At 43.7% G+C, this 22,390-nt stretch overlaps 1 protein-coding gene across 1 annotated transcript in view; it reads right to left on the bottom strand.

Annotated features, from left to right (window-relative positions):
- Window positions 1–9,386: 9,386 nt before the first annotated feature.
- Window positions 9,387–22,390, bottom strand: part of CRIP1 (cysteine rich protein 1) — a 31,878-nt gene continuing 18,874 nt past the window's right edge. The window contains exons 2-5 of the mRNA XM_068253346.1: window positions 20,068–20,162; window positions 13,124–13,181; window positions 12,959–12,999; window positions 9,387–9,688 (exon numbers count right to left, since the gene is read on the bottom strand). Coding sequence (XP_068109447.1) covers window positions 12,959–12,999; window positions 13,124–13,181; window positions 20,068–20,162 — 194 coding nt within the window. The 3' untranslated portion in view covers window positions 9,387–9,688. The remainder of the gene's footprint in view (window positions 9,689–12,958; window positions 13,000–13,123; window positions 13,182–20,067; window positions 20,163–22,390) is intronic.

The following is a 22,390-nucleotide window of genomic DNA, read 5'->3' as shown; positions in this document are numbered from 1 at the left end:
CCGAAACAGTCTGTATGCATGTTGGATTATTATGGCTCTGTACAATTTGACAAGCTGACACATCATTGCATTCCAGCGGTTCTGGAGGTGTGTTTAGCTTCTAACAATGGTTAATTTGCATATATTCAGCAGTGGTGCTCTGGGAGACATCTCGAGCTCACTCCAACCTGAATTATCGCAAATTCTTTCTGTTTTAGGAAAGCAAATTTTTGTTTAAATTAAATAAGCGTTCTTTAAAGTGCCAAGTGATTCATCTAACTTTTACAATTGTTTCTTATGTGTGGCTTAGGGACTGAGTTCAGACCTGCACACAGCAGATGTTCAGTGATGTCACGCTGCACACTTTGCTTATGTTATGTAAAATAAACCTTCCTGATGCTCGACAACACAATTTAAGCACTTAAACATAAAAACAGCAGCCTTCCTCTCCATTTTAAAGTTAGCAGAGGGGGCAGGGCTCCAAAATGGAGGCATAGCATAGCCTCCTCCCTGGTTTAAAGCAAACCTGAGACCGTGAAAATAAAAAGTTAGATATTTACCTAAGAAGCCTCGGGATCCTCCAGGCTTCCAATGTTCTGCTCGACCCCACCGTCACTGACCGAGATCCTCTATTAGTTTGCGTCCGCTCTCTCAGTTTTGCAAGAATATGGCCACTACTGCATAGTAGCATGAAGCCGCTCATGGAAGTATGGTTTGGATTTACTGCACAGGCACAGCAATAATAATGCAGGCACAGTATGAGCACGCTCGTACACGGTGGAGAGTGTGGCCATAAGAACATATCAGACAAGCTATTTCCAGATACGTTCAGAGGGTCCATACATGACAATGGTGGGGTTGAGGTGGACATGGGAATCCTCTTGGACATGGAAAGCCTCTGGACTAACCAGAGGCTTCCCTCTACATAGGTATCTAACTTTTTTTTCTGTCACCATGATTTCCATCTAAAAGCTCTGCCCAATGTCCCCTCTATTTCAAGAGCTTCATCTTCACAACTGGTGCACATCTACCTAGCACATCTACATCTTCACAACTGGAATCTCAACAGGCAAATACATATGCTGGGTGAGGTACCCGTTTATAGGAACAAGAGTTTATGATGTGATATAACTGAAGGACAGAAAGGTAGCCAAGTTGTTCAATATATCCTGTAAAGCTCTGCATGATATGTCGGTGCTCTACAGACAATGAAGAAAAAATTATAAAGCAGATTATCCTGACATTTTCCTGTGCCCTTAAAACCACTCCCTGCCAGGGAGGTACTTCATCCTAGCACTGAGTCACTATTTGCATGTGATAAAGACATTGGATTGGAATGACAAATTACATGATTATCTCTTTATTACTGATGAATGTGTCAAACATACATACATAGTAATGAAAAAAATTATCAGTATATTTTGATACATCAAGTATGTTGGAATGAATATAGCATGATGGCGTAGTGGTTTGCGCTCTTGCAGCGCTGGGTCCCCAGTTCGAATCCCAGCCAGGTCAACATCTGCAAAGAGTTTGTATGTTCCCACCATGTTTATGTGGGTTTGTTCAAAAAAACAAAAATAAATGTTTAGCACTTGATGCTGTCACCAAATGTGAGAGACCTGCATTGAGCCTCCAAAAAGATCCACAATTCTCAAAGCAGACATAAAGTATAAAGTAATTGTATCATGTACAAAAAAACTAGCGATACTGTGACAAGGTCCATGAAAAATGTACCTTTTAGGAGCCTTCTATTACAGTATGAATTTACAAGATTAAGACAAATTAGATTTATATGCCATAAAAGATGAGTTTTTGCAGTTGGCTTACTCTTAGCACACAAAAAATATGTTCCCTGGAACATTTCCCAGACTGGAATAACTATTTAAAGTATGCATTTCCGAAAATAATAAACTGGAGTGATTGTTGGATTGCTTTGCAGTCTGCTAAAAGTGCTCCAGAATCTCTCTGCACTCACTTGCTAAAAAAATCAAATAAAAAAGTCAAATGTGTATGCTGACAAGGACTGCCAAAGTACAGTATATATGCATACTCTAAAGCATTGCCAATAAACTTTCCAGTATTTATCAACGGAAAGAAGCATTCAACTGGAAATAGTGATGGTCAATCCAATGTTCAAACCAGGTTTGCTGAGTTTATAATTACCCAACTTATTATAATAGTCTCAGGAATGTTCAGCATATGGGTCACATTTGTGCATGGTTGGTGTAGTTAAGGGCTCATAAATGGGCTAACGCCCAGAATCTAAGAGGTAAGCACTTGGGCTTCCCCAAAACACTCCATAGGGAATGATGGGCTTAAAGAGGAACTGCAGCAAAAAGGGGGAAAAATTGCATTGCAAAGTGAGAAGTAAAAAAAATGGAAGAGAGATCAAGAAGTGATTGATATTTGCCATGTAATTTGTTCATATTGTTTGATCCACATTCAGTCTGCAAATAATCAACTTTACTACTGGCAGACATGAAAAAAAGACAGACAGACAGCACCAACTGCCATTATGTATAACCATCCCTCCAATAACAATGCAATAGGCTTAAGCTGGCCACTATACAATCTTTTCATCCAATCTTACCATTTCTATGTAAAATAAAGAAACTGCCTAAATTATCCATTCAATACATTCACTCAGTTTATCGTTATACTACATAGATTTGGTAAAATTGGATAAAAAAGATTGTATCGTTAGTGGCCACCTTAAAAGGTTTTTTTTTTTATAGACATACATATGCACAGATGGAGATACTGGTTGCTTGGCAGCAGGAAACAGACGTTATTTCCCACAATGCAACAAGGCTCACAGACAGGAAACTCTTAGCACATTTCAGGAAATTAGAGACTGTATTAGAAATCCATACCAGTAATATGTGAAACGTTTTCAAAAGCAACCATTTTAAAGTTAAGGTGTATTTGTAAATCAACATCATGGGTACCAATTTCTGGGGCCTCAGTACTGGGAGATGACCATGAAATGACCCCATTTTGCACCAGGCAAAGCATGAATCTCTCTTTCCCTGTTGGGAATAAAAATTGGCTGTGCTTGAAGAAAATTTTCAGTTTTTCAGTAGGAAACAAAATTGTTCAGCTTTGTCCATTTTTATTTAAAGATGAACTACAGTCAATACATCCTTTTGCTCCAGCAGATTAAACCCATTATTCTAAGTCCTATGCACAAACTTGTTTTTATAAAAAGTGCCTGAAAAGATTTATAGTTTTAGTTTAACTTTATTAATAATTTTACACAGATGGCAGTTCAGGGACAGATTTTTAATTGTATGTTATGCTAGACTGCAGTTCTACTTTAACTATATTATCATGAATGCCTGGTGAGTAAAGATGGTCCAAGGTTCATAACATTTTAGAAAAGCATCTCTTCTTCTCATGGACTTAAGGGGCTCATACACTGGTCGATTTCAGCCATTATTATTATTATTATTTATTGTATTTATAAAGCGCCAACATATTACGCAGCCATTGATCGAGCGATCAATCAAAAATTGATTCTATCGAATTAGCATATCGATCATTTTGCGGCCGATTTTCGATCGATTTGATCTATCTGACTGGATGGAAAATCTAGGTCGATCTGCTGCTGGTAGCAGATCGATGGCCCATAGAGTTGCATTGGATCTAATGGTCCAATAATGCATTTTGATCGATTTCCATTAGATGTCCAATAGATTTAATTCTGAAATCTATTGGAAATCTGTTCGTAGTGAGTGGCACACATCAGAAAGATTCCTGTCAGATTGACTTGACAGGCATCTGACAGAAATCTATCTGATGGCCGAATATGCTGCACATCTATAAGTGCATGGCCACCTTTAGAATTGGCACTAGACAGTGGCTATTGGTACCAGGAGCAGGAGCCTGGCCAGCAAACGGAACAGCTTTGGTACATTATTATTAACTAATATTTATGTAGCGATGACATCTTTTGCAGCACTGTACAGAGAATTTAGTCTTCTCACTAGCTGTCCCTCAGAGGAGCTCACAATCTTAAGGTGCCCATACACTACCTTGATTTCCCGCCGATAGACAGCTTTGATCACTGTGATCGAATCTGCTGTGAAATCGAGAACGCAAACACGGACCGATCGATTTCCATCCGAAATCAATCAATTCCGTCGATCTGTCCAGGCAGAAAATTTTGTTTAGAGAGGGATCTATCTGTTGGTCAATCTGGTGGCAATTGACCAGTGTATGGCTGCCTTAATGCCTACATCACAGTCTAGGGCCTATTTTAGGGGGGGGGGGGGAGCCAATTGACTTATCTGTATGTTTTTGGTACGTGGGAGGAGCCTGAGGTGCCAACACAGACATGGGAAGAACACAAAAACTCCTTGCAGATAGTGCACTTGCTGGTACATCCCTGTTTTAATTTTTGCAGAAAGCATTCTTTTTCTTCGATTTTTAAAGTTACCTTTGGCAATAGCTGATGGCTAGTAGAGCTGAGGGGTACACAGGTAACAGCAGCAGTAATCAGGGTACATTATTTGTTCATTCATTCTTATTGGGTTTTTAAGTGTTCTATGTCTGTACATGCCTTTGATCAGACTGACTTCCCCAGAAGTCTATGGGGGTGTCACTCACATGATAAGAGATTGCCAATGAGATGACAATAACTCCAAATTGCATAAAAATATAATCCAAATTGTATGTAGCTTGAAATTGGACCAATCAAATGTACTTGTTGTCAATTGTGATTGGTCCAATTCCAAGCTTTATATTATTTCCATTAAACTTACATGCAAACACACACAATGGGATTGAGCTACTAAGGTTTCTGCAATGATCCATAGGGATCCCCAGTGAATATATGCATACAGTATCAGGGCCGGATTTGTACTTCTCACCACCCAAGGACCTCTTTTACCAGCCGCCCATAACCACACAGTATCCTGCCATAATTGGACAGTGAATGGAGTGGGCAATGCGTAAAAGTCCCATACCCACTGCGGTCTCCATGGGCGTAACAATAGGGGCTGCATCCCCTGCGGGGGGGGGGGGGGCCTGGGGCCCGCTCAGGGCCGTTTTGGGGTGCTGGAGGGGTCGCAGTATGAGGGGAAAGCTATGGCCACACTTGGCGGGGAGAGGGGACGGCCCCCCCCCCCTCACCTCGGGCTCTCCCCTCTCCGCTCCCCTCCAGCTTCAATAACTATATGTGTACAGTGGCGGGCAGCGGCAGACAAACATACCTTCCGTGCGTTCCAGCGCGGATGCTTCTCTCTCTAGTGTCTGACGCTACTTCCTGTAGGAAGTAGCATCAGACACTAGAGAGAGAAGCATCCGCGCTGGAACGCACGGAAGGTATGTTTGTCTGCCGCTGCCCGCCGATGCACACATATAGTTATTGAAGCTGGAGGGGAGCACAGAGGGGAGAGCCGGAGGTGATTTAAAATTTCTTTTTTGCAGCTTCCAGGATGCGGTTGACAGGTTAGTGGTTAGGGAGGGGACCGTGTGGGAGATGTGCCTACACGGGGCATCCCTGTAAAATGATGCAATCTACAATTGCATCCAACCGAAGCCTCCCACCTGAATGCTAATTTATGCAATTCCTGCTAGATTTGGTACAGCAGGCAAAGGGTGTATAACAGTACACCTGATTGGCTGTCTGGCATCTGCTGACCAGATAAAGGCAGGAGATTGCTCTAGCTGGAAGTTAGCAATTGTGTTTGTTGCAGTTAGCATTCAGTTTAGAGGTGGTGGGGTGAGTTTCCTGGAGATGAGAGGTCCAGGGCTTGCCCACACTTCCCTCTAGGTATCGCATGGTGGTTTAGGGGCCCCTGCTAGTGAGAGAGACCCGGGGTCCCTCCCCCGGCTGTCGTGCAGACCAGTGTTTGGGATTTTTATTTTTATTTGAGGGCTGCAAGCTTTTGCCACTTATGGCAGATACTGTTTGTCAAATATTCAATACCAGGTTTACTAGCTTACTTATGTTTCCCAGTGCACTTCAACCTTACTAAACTAGCCCCATTGGTTGCTGAGCGCTATATAAATTGCTGGTTGAAATCATGACAACTGAAGCAAGAGGGATATGGAGGCTGCCATATTTATTATCCTTTAAGCAATACCAGTTGCCTGGCTATCCTGCTGATCCTTTGCCTCTAATCCATTTAGCCATAGACCCTGAACAAGCATGTAGCAGATCAGGTGTTTCTTTTGACAATATTATCAGACCTGACAAGATTAGCTGCATGCTTGTTTCTGGTGTGATTCAGACACTTCTGCAGCCAAATGGATCAGCAGGACTGCCAGGCAACTGGTATTGCTTAAAAGGAAATAAATAATATGTACAAACAATTGCAGCGCTTCTTCTATCAAATATTTCAAGCAGCCAGGAGTATATTGTGAGGACACCTTTCTCACAATGAACATACAAATACAAAACAGTAATAAAACTCCTGCGCTAAAACGCAAAATAGCTTTGACTTTAATTAATACCAACCATTACATTAAAACCACCATCTGGCAGCAATGAGAGAAATATTAAAACACCTCAATGCAAATGTGAAATCAGACCTCAATCACTCACCACAATCATACCCCACACAAACACTGATCGCATGCGATGAGTATGGGGTTTCCGTTCCACTAATTGCAGTTAGAGTGTTCCCGTATTTTTGCAATGTCTCCTAAGCCTTTTCAGGCTATATATCTTCCTCTGTTCAATATATGAATGTGATCACGTTCCCCCCCCCGAACAATCTTGTGTTTACACATTTCTCAATGTCCTGCGCAGTTTAGTTACTCACATAACCTCCGTGTGCTGCCAATATCTCGTGACTTGTGTATTTGCTAAGTCCACAGCTGTGGACTTTGCAAATATAGAAGTCACAGGTTGTTCACGGCATACTGCGCAGGCACAGTAGTTCTGCGCCTGCGCAGTACACTGCTGACAACGTAGGCTTGATTGACAGCGGCGCTCCACGCAGGCGCAGTAAGGAGGACCTCAAGGTTGTCCTCTGCACTGTGCGGGGACCGCAGGCTGGTGGCTGCGAACTGAGCTCTCAGCATAGGACAGACAGCTGAAAGGGGCTGGAGAAAGCTCCAAGTAAGTAAATCAGATTTGTAATATATTTGCCTAGTGATTCCTTAAAGAGAACCCGAGGTGGCTTTGTATAACGTTAGTGGGGCACAGAGGCTGGTTGGGCACACTAACACCAGCCTCTGTTGCCCCATTGTGTGTGTCAAAGACCCCCCTGCTCGCCGCTATCCTCCCCGCAGTGCTGGCGACACGCAGCGCGTCGCCAGCACAATGTTTACCCTAGCGCTGTCTGTCAGCGCCGCTCCCCCGCCTCCTCCGCATCGCCGCTACCCGCCCTCGTCCCTTCCCTCCAATCAGCGTGAGGGAAGGGACGAGGGCGGGTAGCGGCGATGCGGAGGAGGCGGCGGAGCGGCGCTGACAGACAGCGCTAGGGTAAACATTGTGCTGGCGACACGCTGCGTGTCGCCAGCATTGCGGGGGTATAGCGGCGAGCAGGGGGGTCTTTGACACACACGATGGGGCAACAGAGGCTGGTGTTAGTGTGCCCAACCAGCCTCTGTGCCCCACTAACGTTATACAAAGCCACCTCGGGTTCTCTTTAAGAAACTTGCCTTGGAGCAGGGATGTCAAACCGGTTCTTCGAGGGCCGAGGTCCACACACATTTTTGACACAGCTCAAATTAATTGATGGGTGTGAATCAGGAAAAGTGTGGTCCATCAGGTAGAACACATTCCTCTCTTTGTGCCATTCACACCAAAAACCTCTAGCACCTAGGTTCTTAACGTGTGGTACGCGAACCCCAGGGGGTACTTCTGATGGTTCCAGGGGGTACTCAGGCTTGATATACTTAACCAAGAATAACAAATTTAGAGTTTTAGAAAATGATAAATCTTATTTTAAACAACCCCAAATTAGTATTTTAGCTAATCAAAAGCAATAGTAAAGGCTTGGAAATGGTTTAGAACCAATTATAATGTACTACGATCAATATATATTTGTCAAGGGGTACTTGTGGCAATGTTTACTATGCTAGGGGGTACTTTGGTGAGTACAGGGTTTTAAAAAGGGTACACACCGATAAAATGTTGAGAAACACTGCTCTAGCAGATCCACAAAACGCTAGAGGTTTTTCAAGCAGATTTCAGAGTGATTCTAGGCATGTTCAGAGAGGTTTTCTAAACATGCTTAGCGTTTTTTGGAGCGTTTTTGTGTAGCAGATTACAAATATTGTTACAGTGAAGTTGTTACTGAACAGCTACTGTAACAAAACGCCTAAAACCAGCTCTGATCTAGCGTTTTTCAGAGCGGTTTTCCACTTTCCTATACTTTAACATTGAGGCAGAAACGCTTCAGAAATCTAAAAAATGCTGCAGACCTGAGTTTGCATTTGTGGAAAAAAAGAACCGCTCTGGTGTGCACCATCCCATTCACTTTAATTAGCCAAGCGGTTTTCCCCCTGCAAGCATTTTAAAAAAACACTTCAGAACCGCTCTGGTGTGCACCAGCCCTTTCTCAGTCCATCCTAAACACTGGTAGGGATCTGGTCCTCCAGGCCTGGAGTTCAACACCTGTGCCTTAGAGACAAGAAGGCTGCTACTAGGGATAGTCAGTGAGATGCTGCAGCATTAAGTAAATTTAGTATGCAAATGTATGCACTTTAAGAACAGTCACTTGAGGTGAGCATTGCGGTGCAATGCTCCGCCTCCTCGTATTGCACCACAATGCCAAAAAATCAATTCATATGACCCCTTTATGCTTCCCTTTACCCAAATACCCATCGCCAACCATCGCCCAGTGACGTACTTCCTGCTGAACCAGAAGTACATCCCTGAGATTCCCAGCTTCCACCATCATATTTGCATTGTTCCGCACATGCATGCTGCACCTTTTAAAATTTCTGCATCGCCCATAGAGTTTCATGCATTCCGTTCCCGCGGAAGTACGATGGTTAAAGCGCTGTAGACTCTGCAGCGGGTCGGCAGTGATTCGAAAACTTAGTGTACTGGGGCTTATGGACTTTCATTGCTGTTGCATTACCCTGCGTGCAGAAAAGGTAAAGCAACACAAAGAAAGTGGCCTGAAAATGGACCAGTCAAATGCAGCGATGGTGGGATTTAACTCTGCATCAACTCAGAATAATTTAACTCTTATTGTTCATCTCTAACTGCAACTATCGACTCAAATCCAGTGGCCAATCCACCCTGTACACGGATTTCCACTTACCAGAAAACAACAATGTTCAGAAGCTGATGAAGATCTTTGCCGAGTTGCCAATCAAATTATTCAACCACTGAAAATGTTTAACTGTTCCTACCTCAGCCAATGTATATTTGAATGTTACTAGAATGTATTGCTAATCTCGACTACTGAACCATAATAATACACAATAACAATCTGGCATTTAAAAAAAAAATCTTTTTATTTATTTAGTAACAATCATGTACACCTGCATAGTATTTTCCTTTATATAAAAAAAAGGTGCCTTTAGGATTGCAAATGTCATTTGTATGCTTTTAGTGGTATTATAGAATATAGATCATTTTCCTTTTGCTAACTCTTTGTATATTATGACATTAGGAGATCACTGTTACTAGCATTGGTATGTAATTATTGGGAGTATTGTAATATCAATATGCCGCAGGTGAAGACAAAGTCATCACTAATAAATGTCGGGTTTTCTTCTAGATTGCAGACCAATAGACCTGAGTAAGAAAAATAAAAAGGAATAATTAGTGTAACACACAGAAATGTATTTATTACAATATTGCAGAGTTAAACTGTGCCTAGGATCCCTGATGCAAAACGTAGCTTTTCTATAATTCACCAGAAGTCTCTCTCCACTTGCAAACTGTGCTTCTACCAGTGATGCTTAGTGAAATACAAATACATTTATGCAGCTTTAAAATGGACCAGTCAAAATCAGAAGCCTGCCAATCCCTTTACCTAATTTGACTACACATTAGTGCTAATGCCAGTCTATGACCTAGCGCAGTGATCTGCAAACTTGGTTCTCCAGCTGATAAGGAACAAGTCCCACAATGCATTGCAGGAGTCTGACAGCCACAGTCATGATTCATAAAGGCAAATGCATTGTGGGACTTGTAGTTCCTTAACAGCTGGAGAGCCAAGTTTGCGGATCATTGACCTAGCGCTCATGGGGAGGAGGGAACATGGCTGCATGGAAGGAGGGTGCATTGAATTGGTAGGGACGTTACAGGCGCACGTTAGTGCAGCCTGTAACGCTTCCCCAACGCACAGCAATGTAACACAAGTGGGCTGTTCACACTGCCCACGTTGCGTTACATTGTAACGCAGCAAAGTGCTGCATGCTGTGCGTTCTACGCGGCTAAGCCGCGTTAGACTGTTTGCACATGCTCAGTCATGTTGGGGAGGAGGGGAGAGCGACCGGGCACATGGCTAATTAATATTCACTGCACTCAGTGACGTGCAGTATTTACTTCCTGGAGCGGCCGCTCTGTGCGGCGATTGGCCGGGCGGGACCACATGATGCTGCATGCGTCCATCACGGCATCACGGACGCCAGAGTGAGCTGCACAACGCGGCTCACTCCGTCGTCCACACCAGAGAGCACCAAGCGTTGCGTTAGGGGCACGTTATGTGCCCTATAACGTCCCCTAAACGTAACGTCTTGGTGTGTAACTAGCCTAAAGGTGGCCATACATCTAATACATCTAGTGATTTGGCTGTACAATCTACCATTCGATTTGATCATTTTATAGAATTGAGAGGGAATCAAATGTGTTCCAGAATTCCCAATTGACTAAGCTGGTCGATTTGACATGAAATCGGCCAATTTTCATCGATCAAGATATCGGTCAATCGCACAGGAATCAGCTACTGTTTACATATCATTCGATACACTCTGAATTGATTTTTTGCATTTAAAACATGGTCAGATCGATTAATGAAGGTGAAATGCATAGGATATAATTTGTAGTGTGTGGGTCACTAGTCGATTGACTTTTGATCAACCATACTGAAGACAATTTAATAAAGTCGATCACTTTGTCGATTGAATCAGAATCGCTAGATGTATGGCTATTTTTATAAGAGCAAAAAGACCCCGAGCAAAAGAATTGAAAGCAATTTCTGTAATGTTTTTTTAAAAAATCCATTTAATTCAATGTGGTCACAATTTTCCAGCTGTTCCATTCAGTAAAATGGTCATATTTGTTTAAAAAAAAAATCAAATGATCACAAATGTATGCGTGGCAAGCATTAGGGTCACAAATGATTGAGCACCATTTTCACCTAGCTGAATTTTGGCAGAGAAAGCCTAGTTACAACACAGGTACCAGATCAAGTCTACCTCCAAATATGACCAATTATGCAGACAATACTTTACAACTGACATTGAAAATAATATCACAAGATTTGGGTTAACTAACAAACATAGACATGCCGATTGGTCATATAATGCCTAACACTAACTCCCCTGGCTACCAATACAGTAGTATAGATTGGCTACTCCCAGCTGTTCGGTTATTAATAGCCGATCAAGTAGTATTGCCTGAAAGCAGTTTTGGAAGCAAGATCAGCTAGTGATAGCCAATGAGCTAGTATTGCCATATCTCTGCAAGTTATCATTGTGGTCCGGTGCCCTATTCCACAATTTCCAGGCCTGTGATAATTGGTGTGCAAATGTCTATAGGGATTGGTTTTGTGTTTGTTTTAACTTTAATTCCATCTAAAAATAAATGGGAGCTTAAAGGGGTTCTTTCGCGAAAAAAGTAGGCAGTTAAAAAATTTGACAGTTGACAGGTTTTGGGCCAGTCCATCTTTTTAAGGGGGATTCTCAGGGCTTTCTTTGTTTTCAACAGCATTTCCTGAACAACAGTTGCAAAATCTAACTGACATAATAGTGTGCAAGTGATTAGGGAGGCCGGCTGGTATCTTGCTATTTTGGCAGTTAAATTGCTGTTCAGGAAATGCTGTTGAAAACAAAGAAAGCCCTGAGAATCCCCCTTAAAAAGATGGACTGGCTCAAAACCTGTCATCTGTCACATTTTTTAACTGCCTACTTTTTTCAGGAAAGAACCCCTTTAAGCATTTCCGGACCACCTTGGTTGAAATCTAAGTCTTGCTGGTGGTTGTGTGGCTCTTACTGGATCGCACCGCTCTGACCCCGCCGCAGCTCACTCGCCTTGCTGTCAGTATGATAGCAGAGCTTTGCGAGCCGGTCAGGAGACAATTTAATTGGCTCCTGGCCGTGTGATCACTGTGAGCCAATTCAATTGACTTACATTGATGGACAGGGTCAGGAGCCAATGAAAGCAGCTCCTGACCGGCGAGAGGGGCCTGCGGCAATAAGAAAGTGGCTTGACCAGTATGTGTGGAGATTCGTTGGTAGGAGACAGTTTGTGGTACCAGCAGTCTCTGGTCCTTAAATGAGCCATCAGGCAAAATAAAAAAAAAGCTTTACTCACCTGGGGCTTTCTCCCTTGCAGCCGACTGTCCCACGCTGACTGCTCTGCTCTCCACCACCATCCTGGGCTCCCCGCAAGGTGCAGAGGCCGACCCCGAGGGCGGCCTTACTACATCTGCGTGAAGCGCCGCTGTCAATCATTGCCACGTTGCCCGCGGCGTACTGTGCAGGCGCAGAACCACTGCGCCTGCGCAGTACGCCGCAGATCACATGACCATGATTGACAGCGGCAATTTACGCAGCCGCAGTAAGGACGACCTCGAGGTCGGCCTCTGCACCGTTCGGGGAGCCCGGGACGGCGGCGGAGAGCAGAGTGATCAGCGTGGGACAGCTGGCTGCAGGGGGCTGGAGAAAGCCCCAGGTGAGTAAAGCTTTTTTTTTTATTTTGCCTGATAACCCCTTAAGGGACCAGAGATTGTTGGTACGTGGTGCGGAAGTAGTTAATACTTAAATCCTTTAGAGTATGGAAACTTTATAAACTGGACAAGTAAATTCAATAACTCTTGCAGAGTACAGCTTCACTTACTTATTTGAAAGTGTGGCTTTCTGTTCCACCACGTCCAAAACCTAAACAACACAAAAAGTCGATTATAACAAAACATATGTGATACAGAAACATCATGAATAATTTAGCATGTAATATTTGCTTAGAACATGCAGAACAAAAGCAAATACAAATATGGTGCCTCACCTTTTGGTCCAAACAATGCTGCATAGCAAGGTGAATTGCAATAAGGTTTGCCTTCATGCTGGAACAAAAAACACACAAAGTAAGTAAAGATTTCTTTCATGTTTAGCTTTTCAATTACTTGATTGTTTATAGTTAGAGTAAACATGGTCATTCATGGTGTTGATCCTATTGCTAATTCAATTGCTTTGATCAAGTCTGCTTCTGATTGTTTGACCTAATGCTAGGAATACATGGTTCGTTTGAAATTATCAATCGAGCCGCTGACGGCTCGATTGATAATTTCCGACCTGTCCGATACCCCGCCGGATCGATTCCCCAATGGGCAAAAAACGAAAAGGTGAAAAAAAGTGCCAGCGGGGACGAGCGGGAATAGATCCGGGCGGCCACGGGGACGTGCGGGGATGCGCCGGCATCGAGCCATGTAGCCTGTCCGTGCAACATCACTGGGCCGGGCTTTACACATGTATGTCAGCTGTGTAGCTGATGGCGCGCTGTGTTGTTATGCGGGGGGGGGGGGGGGGATGACGGCACTACGAGCGGCGCATGCATGATGTCAAGTGGCAGGTGGGGGAACGGCGTTAACAATGGGATTGGCGTCGTGGGGGTGAATAGCTTTGCTGGCTGGTCGCTCGTAGGTTGGGGGTCGCCAGCTGCTGTACACATGCCTGATTATCGGCTGAAGTTATGAAGAAGGAGTCCGCACACAGACTTGAGGAACAAGTGCCCGAATTTATTGTCCCATCACATACATGTGCAATCAAATGTCAGACCTGCAAGGCCAACAATCGTTTCGGGGCCACCGAGGGTCCCCTTTGTCAAGGCAGGAGCAGAAAGACATAAACAGGTAAACAGGTGTTTGTCTTTCTGCTCCTGACTTGACAAAGGGGACCCTCAGTGACCCCGAAACAATAGTTGGCCTGGCAGGTCATTTGATTGCACATCAAGGAGGGAAAAGAGGCGCCCAGTGGATTTATAGAACATTCTAAAAACACTAAAAATCAAAGGATGAGGTGGCTTACCTCACAGATGACAAATCACTTACGATACAATAATTTATTAAAGATAATAAGCACAGGCAACATGTTTCGTGGGATCTAGCCCACTTCCTCAGGCCAAATAAAGTGCCGCTGTATATGAAAAGCCGCTTATGGGGCACCTCATAAGCGTCTTTTCACATACAGCGGCACTTTATTTGGCCTGAGGAAGTGGGCTAGATCCCACGAAACGTGTTGCCTGTGCTTATTATCTCTAATAAATTATTTTATCGTAAGTGATTTGTCATCTGTGAGGTAAGCCACCTCATCCTTCATTTTTTAGTGTTTTTAGAGTGTTATATATCCAATGGGTGCGTCTTTACCCTCCTTGCTGCCTATACTTCCCCCACTCTATAGTGAGGGGAGCCTCATACACCAAACCTGAGGTGGACTTCCGCCACCTCGCATAGGTTGAAGTGCTTGAGTTTTTTCTAGAGCGTGACCGCCTCCAGGACTGCTGGTATACCTGAGTGGAGTCAGGTTTAAGTCACTCCACCTGCCTGAAGTGGTCGGTTATCCCCTTTGTGCAACACACCTTTGTGAGTATTCATTTGTCAAATACCTTCTCACATATTCATTCACCTGTGACGTACTGCACCATTTAGGCTCCCGTTGTCTTTGTGTTTTTCCTCAGTATCTTATCATTTGATTGCACATGTATGTGATGGGACAATAAATTCGGGCACTTGTTCCTCAAGTCTGTGTACGCTACGGACTCCTTCTTCGTAACTTTGTACTGAGCAGCCTGGGAGTCCAACACCAGCATCCACACGTTTGGTGGGCGGTTCTATTACTGGATTGATTATTATGATTGTTATCAGCTGCCTCAGCTGATTTAAGTCAGACATGTTAATAGGACTCTAGGAAAAGCTCAACTGATAAACTGCTATCTGATTTCATCTGAGTTTGATGGAAAACATGATCAAACACATGACTATTAGGCAGGGCCGGATTTGTACTTTCCAGTGCCCTAGGCCTGCTGTCATCTACCGCCCCCCCCCCCCCCCCCCCCCCCGCCACCACCTCCACCAAAAAACATTCTGTCCAACACTCTGACTATCGATCATTGGTTTGAATGGGCTCATTTCAGTTGTGCTGCTCTGCCTCCCATTCAGCCAAGAATCAGAGGATGCTCTGTCTGCTCAATAATTCCTGCAATTTGTGCTCCTGCCCGAATGTGCACAGCAGCCTGGGCATGGGCATGTTCTGGGCATGCATACTTGAGAAATGACGCTGATATATGTACTTCTCAAGAAAGCATAACACTATACTGGCGTTGGTTGCTGTGCACATCTGGGCAGGAGCAGAAAACTTGCGCAAGTCGCAAGTGGCCAGAGCATGTGCTGCTTCTTTGTCCTCTGCAACTGACTGCAGTCAGAGCCACAAACAGGTGACAGGACAGCTCAATGGAGAGAAACAGAGAACAGGTAAGTAGCAAACATCCTCTCAATACCCACTTTGGATGTTTGGTTGTAATTAGAGCGGACCTGAACTCAGAACTTCCTCTCTGCTCTAAAAGATACACAACAACATAATAACCTTTAAAAAAAACTATTTCTTTGTTACAGCTGATACAAATCCTGCAATAAATTGGCAGTGTCTACTTCCTGCTTTCATGGAAGCAGACATATTGTTAACATCCTGTGCTTTCAAATGAGCTTAGATGTTGTGGCAGTCAGGGGACACGGGAGAGATCAAATTACAACGTCAGATTAGACACAGATGAGGGGGAATTACACAGGCTCTCTAAAAACATACAAGGTAGATTTTTGTATGTTTTCCTTCTGTCTTGTGCAAGAGTTCAGCTCCACTTTAAAGTATCTGAATGATATTTATTTATATTTGAAGAAAGGAGAAGGATGCCAAACCATACACACTAGCATTGAGGTAGTAACAGCTCAGGTGACAGTGACAGTTTAGCAATGAAAGTAAAGCAAACAGCATTTTTATTCCTCTCATAGATGGTAGGAACTGATCGACAGAAAATGAGTCAGGAAAGAGTTAACTGAGACCACTGCTGGCTAGGAAGAAGAAAAACCCTAAAGCCATAAATTTACTTAGACTAGAGATAAGAAAGTGTAATTTAGAGCTGCTGGGGTCAGTTTCACAGCTGTAAAGGAGAAAGTGAAGAAATTAGCAGAGTTCACTGATGTCTGTGAATGCCTGCATTAAAACTCAGCGGAACTTAGTTCTATCTGCTTTGTAATGTAAATCCCTGGTATTTCTCACATCAACTTGTATGATCATGATAAGAGGAATTGATCATCAGGTGAGGTGACAGCAGATGTTGATTGTCATAACACACCAGAAATTGTGAGAGACTTGCAGGGATTGGGGAACTCTGGAAATCAGCTATTAGTGCAGAGCAGGGCGCTGGCTGGCTGCACTGCGGGACCAGAAGAGATGATTTACTTTGACATATGACCTCTTCTCTCTCCAAGTCATGCCGCCCTTCTTATCTTATCTTATTTTATCGCCCTAGGCCGTGGCCTTTCTGGACTTTCCAGAAATCCGGCCCTGCTATTAGGGCTCATATACACATACCAACAATCTGTCCAACTATCTTCCAAACTTGTCTGTTGGATGATAAGTTGGGCGTTTGTACGGCTGACAAACAACCATGTTGAGCAGTTTGTCATTTAGCTTTCACGCATAGTATTTACTGTAAGTGAGTTGGTTGTTTAACCTCCTTGGCGGTAATCCCGAGCTGAGCTCGGGGTATGCCGCCGGAGGTCGCCGCTCAGGCCCTGCTGGGCCGATTTCGGTTCTGAAAAAAGCAGCACACGCAGCTGGCACTTTGCAGCGGCGAAAGAGGGTCCCCCCAGGCGCCCGAGCCCAGCGCAGCCGGAACAAACAGTTCCGGCCGGCGCTAGGGGCTGGATCGGGCGGCTCTGACGTCAGGACGTCGACTGACGTCCATGACGTCACTCCGCTCGTCGCCATGGCGACGAGGAAAGCGAAACAAGATAGGCCGCTCATTGCGGCCTATCTTGTTACTTTCGATTGCCGGAGGCGATCGAAAGTACGGATCAGGAGCGCCCTCTAGTGGGCGTTCATGCAGCCAACTTTCAGTTGGCTGCATGAAATATTTTTTTTTTTATTAAAAAAAAACCACATTGCAGCCTCCCTGGCAAAATAAATAAACCGCCAGGGAGGTTAATCGGTTGGTGCGTGTGTACACGTACTTGTCAGGTAAACACCTTGTTGTGTGGTTGGTCATGTTTTATTTATTTATTTATTTTTATTTATTTGTTGTATTTATAAAGCGCCAACATATTACGCAGCGCTGGTCATGTTGTGCAGTTGGTTGTGCATTAAGTTGGACGTGTATATGAGCCTTTAGAGAAAGGGATCAACAGCCAATTCACTTTGTCCAAGCTAGGTTAATTGTGGAATCTTCTCAAATCTGACCAGGTATGAGTGGGACAAGGTACTAGATTGATCATTATTATTTGATTGATTTCTAATCATTGATTGACTGATCACTTGTCAGATTGAGATGCTATTGACCCATGTTCCTTCACTGACAAGCAGACCCTTCTCAATAAATCTCTTTCAGAGGCCAAACTCTAAAATCCCCCCTTTATCTAACCCCTATCTAATGCTCAGGTCTAACCACCCTGTTTATGCCCAACTCCAACCTCCCGGCTTAATGTTAATCCTTAATGCCTAACCCTAACCTCCCCTCCCTAATGCATAATCTTTTAAGCCTGACATCTAAACCTAACCTCCACATACCCTTCCACCTAACTCTTCTCTGACCTTAACTGATACCCTCCTTTCATTGTCTTCAGCATTGTGCGCATGGATACATTACATCAGCTCCCTTGTGCGATTGGTATGAAGCGCTATCTGTCCCAGGAGAGGATGTCAGGATGTGTACGCCTAATCCCTGGATAGATTTGATGCAATGAATGTCTGCATGTTTGCACTATGCATGTTACAGGGCCAGAGTTAGGACACCTACATTTACCTGGGTACTTCTGCGCAGTGTAGGTGACTAAGCAAGAGAATGAATTCCTTTGTGATCTAAGACTCCGGCTTTTAACCAGTTGCCGACTGCTCCACGCCAATTGGCGTGAGCAGTGTGGCAGCCCCAGGACCACTCCACGCCCATTGGCGTGAACGGTCCTCTATGGGGCTAGCAGGAGATCACGCACATGCTGCGCACGCATCTCCTGCTTGGGCAGAAGCCTATGACAGCCGATCACGTGATTGGCCGGCAGGGGAGAGGGAGGGAGGGGAAAGTCAACAACAACAAAAATAGTAAAGGGTATTTAAAAATAAAAAACATAAATATTTATTTTTAAAAAAAAAACAACAATGTGGGGGCAATCAGACCCCACCAACAGAGAGCTCTGTTGGTGGGGAGAAAAGGAGGGGGGAATCACTTGTGAGCTGAGTTGTACTGGCCTGCAGCTTTGCCTTAAAGCTGCAGTGGTCCAATTAAGTAAAAATCGCCTGGTCACTAGGGGGGTTAACACCGCAGTCCTCAAGTGGTTAACTTAGCTGTAGGGATAACAGTGGGCGTACGTTAAAAAGGGGCGATGGGAAAAAAGGGCGCCGGGTTTTTAACGATAAACATGGATTACGTTTAAAAATGTATTTCGTTTAAAAGTAATGTTTTTAAACGTTATAAATCATTAAATACTGTGTATTAAATCGGCAATTGTAAAAAACGTTAATCTTTCGTTTAAATAATGAAACGCATAATAACGTTTTAAAAAAAAATTACTAAGTAACCCTCCCTGTACCTACCCCTAACCCCTAGACCCCCCTGTTGATGCCTAAACCTAAGACCCCCCCCTGTTGGTGCCTAAGTAACCCTCCCTGTACCTACCCCTAACCCCTAGACCCCCCTGTTGGTGCCTAAACCTAAGACCCCCCTGTTAGTGCCTAAACCTAAGACCCCCCTGTTGGTGCCTAAACCTAAGACCCCCCTGTTGGTGCCTAAACCTAAGACCCCCTGTTGGTGCCTAAACCTAAGACCCCCCTGTTGGTGCCTAAACCTAAGACCCCCCTTTTGGTGCCTAAACCTAAGACCCCCTGTTGGTGCCTAAACCTAAGACCCCCCTGTTGGTGCCTAAACCTAAGACCCCCCTGTTGGTGCCTAAACCTAAGACCCCCCTGTTATTTTTTTCGTTTAAAAATAATGTAAAAAAAAAAAAAAAAAAGTAATGTTTTTCGTTTAAAAATAATGTTTGAAAAAAATATTGTACTGGTTTTCGTTTAAAAATAATATTTAAACATGTATAAATCATTAAATAATGTGTAATCATGAGAAACAGTAATAAAACATTAAGTCTCCGGGCGCCGCTTTTAAAACGTTAGTTTTCTCCGGCGCCCTTTTTTCCTACCGGGCGCCCATTAAACGATATTTATTATAGAAGTGAATGGCGGCGCCCGATTTGTCCACTAGCCTCAGGCGCCCGAATTTACTGTTGCCTAACAGTGGTGCCTGGATGAGTGAATCTATGAATGCATTTGTTTGAACTGCAAGTGTGCAAAGGGTTACTGATTTGTGCTATTTTTCTGGCCACACCCCCTTTAGCACCTCCCTTTCCTTAAATTACTTATTTAAATGTCTTAACTAGAGGTGATGTGCCTGGATGTATGTGTTTTGTTTTTTTATTGTCTTCTGCCTTAACACTGAATCCAAGGACCAGGGCACAAAGCCTTCAGAGTGCTGGGATCAGGAATGTTATTGCTGCTAACCATCACCCAAACCAATCAGCGTGCTCCAAAATCCCCAAGACAATCGTGTTGGCAATCTCACAGACAAGTGCCAGTAGCCAAACCAATTGCAGTGATGCTACCTGCTTCAACCTATAAGAGTGTTTGTATTTTTAGTCTAAAGATAGAGGACTGGAAAACCAAGAAATATTTGCAGAAGGATCATAGATACTATACCTCAGCATGACCACCCGGAGTCAGCGTCTTGTTGCATTTCTCACATTTTAGGCATGGTCTGTGCCAGTCTTTATTCAGAGAAGTTACCCTCTCGGCTGCAAGAAAACAAAACAATATTTAGTAACTTATCATTCATTTTTCATATAGCAGCATTATCATATATTATCCTATATCAATGTACACTGGGCTCAGAGACTGCATTAGAGGAAACAGACCCTGCAAGTCATTATAACTTCCTCTGATTAGAAGATCGGTAACATGCTTATTTTTCACTTTATAGTCTCTTTAGATAGAATACTACTTTAACAATGGTCACAAATATTAAATGAGCATCATGTCTTTTGTCTATGGGGAAAGATGAGCCATAATATAGGTATGAAAGCACATACATCTTTCCAAAAAATTAATAATTACGGTACCTGCAAAAAGAAAGACAGAAGTCTTCATTTTCAGCACCTACACTAATCCAGTAATTGGCAAGAAGCAAAACCTTTCCATCTGGCAATCTATGCTAGGAACTGTAGAGACCTCCTACCCTCCCTACAGTACTAATTTTAAGAGCAGAATCAGGTAGCTCTGTAGTCTTTATTTAGTGGAAATGAGTATGACATCAACTGTAGATGCATAGGCAAGTTCAGGGGGATTATTGCAGCCCAGAATCCCCTCAGACCAGAGCCGTGTCTTGGGACAGGCACAAGTTGAGACGCCAGAATATCTGCAGGTATCCTGCAGCTCACAGCACTGCCCCTTTCTTTCCCTGCTACAGTTGACTTTGGATGTAGCAGCAGCGTGTGTACAGAGCATGGAGCAGCTCTGGGGAACGTAACAGAGTCAGGTACGAGCACAGCCCTATACCCTGCTGTGTGAATGCTTCACTTTCCCCTTTATTACCAATGTCGGCTGTCGTCATTATTATCGGTATCCAAACTGCTCCTGATCAATCCCATTGTCGATCGGGAGCAGATTGGACATGTCGGAAATAATTGTCAGATCTTGTCAGTCGCATGGAAAATTGCTTAGTATGTACCCAACATGAAGTCCTACCATATTATTATACTGTATTGTGCATGGCTGAGGGAAACCTTTCAGGAATCCCCCCCCCCCTTGAAAATCCTGGGTTTTCCGCTAAGACAAGTCCTCTGTTTGCTGACCTGACAATACACCATCCTCTACACTGGAGGGTGGCTTATAATCATCTGCGAAGTCAGGGGGCCTTTCCACATCCCACTAAGCCAGACCCCCAACAACCTGACCGGAAGAGGCAAGTTTAGTGTCAGGTGGGCTAGAGGTGCTGGGTCTTAAGAGGGCATGGACATCCATCCTGCACACCCGCATGCTCTACTATAATGCAGAGACTGGCGGACACTTAGTAGACACCATTTCATGCCCGTCACTGGTTTGCTTTAAAAGCCTTCCTTGATAAGCAGTTACACTGTACATGCTTTACATTGTTATATCTCATATAAGTGACACATTCCTAAGAGCTGTACATTCAGATGACATTCTGCTATGAATACTAAAAATTTTATCAAGATGGTAAGATTTCTTTGGAACGTCCTGTTTGGCTAATTCCTACTTGGAGAGGAGCCCAGTCGCTGACGCAGGACATACCGTGCTTTCTTGCACTAAAAATAAACACTTTTCAGCTGCAGCCAAACAGATATGCATGCAGACAAAGAAAGAAGGGAATTACTTGCACAAAAAGGACACGGATCATTTGATACAGTCTGCATCATAGCTGTACTTTAGACAATGAGCTGTCCCGCAATCATGCCTTATAAAATACACATTTATATTACTTATTTTACGCCACTTTGATAACCTATCTCGGCTAGAATTGTAATACCAATAGCTGGAATTGTCATAAACAGAATGAATGCGAAGGCTACAAGATAGCGGAATGCCAAGCCATTGGCTGATTTTTCAGTGACATCACTATCATCTAAATGATGCAGCTTTTATTAATAACAAAGTCCTATCATGATAATTAGGGCTGATAAACGGGACAACACATTTTATCTGTAGGCGTCACAGGACTGGAAAATTCCTGCAGCAAGATAACTGGTGCCTAAAAATGGACAGCTGGAGCATAACATTTGGGAACCACAGCGGGATGTGTGTGTTTCCCAGCTCCATATAAAGTCAGCCTGGCGTCAGCTCAGCATTACATAGCTTAAGTTTGTTCTGACCTATAGGGGATATAAACAATATAATGTGTAGTATTACAGCCAACTGCTATTCCCACAGCTTTTGCTCTGCTACTGTTAGCATATAAATAATATCTAGCTGCCAGACATTACAACCCATCACTGTTGCGTTAAAC

This window comes from Hyperolius riggenbachi, chromosome 9 (assembly GCF_040937935.1).
Source record: "Hyperolius riggenbachi isolate aHypRig1 chromosome 9, aHypRig1.pri, whole genome shotgun sequence".
In the NCBI taxonomy this organism is placed as follows: domain Eukaryota; kingdom Metazoa; phylum Chordata; class Amphibia; order Anura; family Hyperoliidae; genus Hyperolius; species Hyperolius riggenbachi.
This window is presented reverse-complemented; position numbering and strand designations above follow the sequence as displayed.